Source organism: Cyprinodon variegatus, unplaced genomic scaffold (genome assembly GCF_000732505.1).
Source record: "Cyprinodon variegatus isolate N-32 unplaced genomic scaffold, C_variegatus-1.0 Scaffold320, whole genome shotgun sequence".
NCBI classification, from domain to species: domain Eukaryota; kingdom Metazoa; phylum Chordata; class Actinopteri; order Cyprinodontiformes; family Cyprinodontidae; genus Cyprinodon; species Cyprinodon variegatus.
In genome coordinates this window covers 213,501-216,943 of record NW_015150773.1, presented here as the reverse complement: position 1 = coordinate 216,943, position 3,443 = coordinate 213,501, and the positions used below count along the sequence as shown (strand labels likewise).

Sequence of the window (3,443 nt, the reverse complement as noted above, 5' to 3'; positions counted from 1 at the left end):
GTTGGCCAGGGCTCCATGGATGAGCCTCTGATGCTCCTCCGCCTCTTTTTGTCTCTGTTGGAGAGCAGCCAGTCTTCTCATGTTGGCCTTCCTCTGCAGCTCCTCTTCCTCCTCTGCAGCCAACACCAACCGCTTAGGAGCCTGGTCTTTCACATCCTCTCCTTCGCTGGAGGAGGACTGGCTGCATGGAGCAGGAGCAGGACGAGGAGCCGCTTGCTCCTCTTCATTAGAACTGCTGGATGAAGACTGATCTTCTGCTGCAGACATTTGTTTCTCCTCCTCCTCTTCCTCTTCACTCGCAGAGGAAGATTCCCCCTCTGTGTCTCTGAGAACTTCTGATATTTTAGTTTCCTCATGTCTCTGGCTGTTGATAAGTTCATCTTCCTTCTTCTTCTTCGCTCGCTTGTCGGTTGTTGAAGTTTCCCCGTTTCGCCCAGTTTCCTCTGAGACCTGCAGAGAATTTGATGGTACACCTTCTGTTTTTCTCTTCTTTCTCGGTTCTGCTTTTTCGTCGCTGCTGCTGTCCTCCCCCAGGATGGAGGCAAGGATCTCGTCTGGGGTGATGGCTTCCTTGGGTGCAGGTCGATCAGGGAGCCTAGACTCCAGTTTAAGGCCTGTTCCAAGGATGCTGGGAGCTCTGGTCTCTGCCAGCTTCTGTAAGTCGGCCAGGGAAATCCTCAGATGGGTGGAGTTAGGAGAAAACAAGGCTGGGAAATCAAAATCTGAAGATGAGTCGGAGGAGCTTCCATCATCTTCATCACTCTGTGACTCTGATGAGTCTTTTATTTCTGCAGCTGGATTCTCCTTCTGCAGGGAGGATGAAGGTTTACTAAAAGAAACCTTTGCAGGTGTTTTTTTTCCTTTTGTTTGTTTCTTTCTATCTGCGCTTTTTGCTGAGACGTGTTCAGGTGTCGGTGATGGAGGTTTTTCCTGCAGGCGGGGAGCTGGAGTTCTCCTGGATTCAAACAGTTCATCCGTGTCAGCAGAGTCGTAGTCCTCCTCATCTCCTGGATTCATGCAGAGAAAACAGATTATATTGATGGTTAATTACTCATTACTTCCTGTTTCTAGGTTTGCTTTTTAAAGAACTTCAGTAAAACCTGCATCGGTTCCTGGATTCGGACAGAAAATCAGTTTCCCTGCAGTTTTCTTATGTTCTAATAATCCTATTCCTTTTATCACTTCAATGACTTTCACTGAGGATTAATAACCATAAAATTGCAAACTTTAGGGTTATTTTGTTCATTACTTCCTGTTATCTCATGTCAAAGCTGCATGTGGTTCCACCAGCTGCCGATGGATGGTGGTTCTTAATGCATGGCTTCCTCAGGGATCAGAGATAGATTCCTTCCATTATCTGGGAAGAGTTACTGACATTTTACATGTTTAGAATATTTCTTACCTTTGGACCCTGGTTTCTCCAAGTAGTCGACCCCCACCACCTCCAGGTTGTCATCCTCTGCATCCTGCTGCAGTGCATGATGGGAGCTCTGCTGCGCAGCCACCAGCCTGCGGATTTCCTCGTCTGAGTCGACGTCGCTGTCGGAAAACCTCCTTCCGTTCCACTGAGGTGCTCTGTGATTGGTTAGCAGGTCTGAGCCGTTGGTGAGCTGATGGACCACAGTGTTTCTGTCAGAGCTCTGCTGGAATCTAACAGAAGAAGAAGGAAACAAACATTGGTTAAAAATCGGACCCTGCATGTTTCAAGTACTTTGCCCGGTATGCTTGTGCATCTACCAGAGGGCTAAACCCTAGAAAAGAAAAGAAAATTTTACTGAATAGTAATTAATAGGGCTGCTCAGTGGAGCAGTGTGTAGCACTGCTGACTTGCAGCAAGAAGGTTCTGGGTTTGATTCCCGGCCAGGTGTCCCTCTGCATGGAGTTTGCATGTTCTCCGTGGGTTGCGTGGGTTCTCTCCGGGTACTCTGGCTTCCTCCAACAGTCCAAAAACATGACTGTTAATTGGCTTCTCTAAATTCTCCTTAGGTGTTAGTGTGTGCGTGAATGGTTGTTTGTCTTGTTTGTCTCTGTGTTGCACGTAGACAGCTGGAGATAGGCACCAGCACCCCTCGTGACATCGTTTGGGATAAGCGTGCTGGAAAATCGATGGATGAATAATAATTACATCTGATCAGCAGGGACATGATAAGCAATACGTATTAGTCCTGCTGTGTATAAAGCCTTGAACAAAAATCCTTCATCCTGCTGCTACTAGCCTGGCCTATGCCAATATATAATATGCATGGTTGTTTTTTTGTTTGCTCTGCTGTCTGGACCACAAATGGACCTTCAGGACAAAAAAATTTAACAGAATCAGAATCAAGTTTATTGTCAAGTAGGTTTGCATTTACAAGGAATTTGTCTTGGTGTTGGTGCAGAGAAATTAGATATATATACAGAATCTATAGCTATATGCGATATAAAACATACAATATACTATATACAATATATATAGTACGGTATATAGTATATAGCTATATACTATATACAATATACAGTATACTGTGTGTTAATTTATTACTTGACATTTCTCCTTTAAAGGCTGATTTATACTTCGAAACAAGGTCTTCGGCGTGTTTCGCAGTGAACTTGGAGACGTCCCCGCCCCTTCCACAGACACTCTCCTGCACCTCTCCCAAATTGTAGGTGACCACAGACCAGGAGGAGGCCTCTGATTGGTCAAATCTACATCCCCTCTTCTCTATGCATATTTTCTGCTTGGTTCCTTACCGGCTTGTTTTGTTTGTATGACCGCCATTGTGGAAAACGTCTCATGAAGATGGACCAGCAAGAAGAGCGAGGTGAGCCAGAACGCTGCAACCCTTTTTCCACCTGGATTCCCGCTCTTCTCCTGATTATCCCTCTTGCGTTGTGGTGTGGAATAACAGCACAGACCACGTTTCAATATTGGACATAAATCAAAAATGTCTGTGAAAGCTCACTGTGACACACTGCTGCAGGAGGATAACCAGCCCTTAGCAGTGTTGGTGCATCCAGAGAGGTAAACTGTCCTGCATGATTTATACCCTTTATCTGATCTAACAAGCCGTAACAATTCTGTTTACATTCGATAAACATGGAGCAGCTCTGGTAAGAGAGATTCAGACCGATAAAATAGTATATGAATAAGGAATACTGGCTATGCTCTGTCTTCCTTCAATGTCGCTCTCCATTATTTACTTCCCTGATTTCCATTGCCCCAGTGCGATGCAGTCATCAGACACGGGCTGTTTCTCAATTCACAAGAACATGAGTACGGACTCGTGTTCTCGCCAAGTATGTTCTTGAGAAGAACACAGGAAAGTCTGGACTCGGGGAGAATGAGAGCACGCAGCATAAAAATGGATCAATTGGAACAAAAGTGTACTGATGACATCACCACATGCTCTGCTTGTCTGCAGCTGTATTTCACCTCCTGTTATTAATAGTCTCTAGATAATAAT

General features: G+C 45.2%; 1 protein-coding gene across 1 annotated transcript in view; it reads right to left on the bottom strand.

The window, feature by feature from the left end:
- The window catches only part of LOC107091002 (nucleolar protein 8-like), a 20,282-nt gene that overhangs the window by 9,536 nt on the left and 7,303 nt on the right, over positions 1 to 3,443 (bottom strand). Inside the window, exons 3-4 of the mRNA XM_015384699.1 lie at positions 1,403 to 1,650; positions 1 to 1,007 (exon numbers count right to left, since the gene is read on the bottom strand). Of these exons, the coding sequence (XP_015240185.1) occupies positions 1 to 1,007; positions 1,403 to 1,650 (1,255 nt within the window). The remainder of the gene's footprint in view (positions 1,008 to 1,402; positions 1,651 to 3,443) is intronic.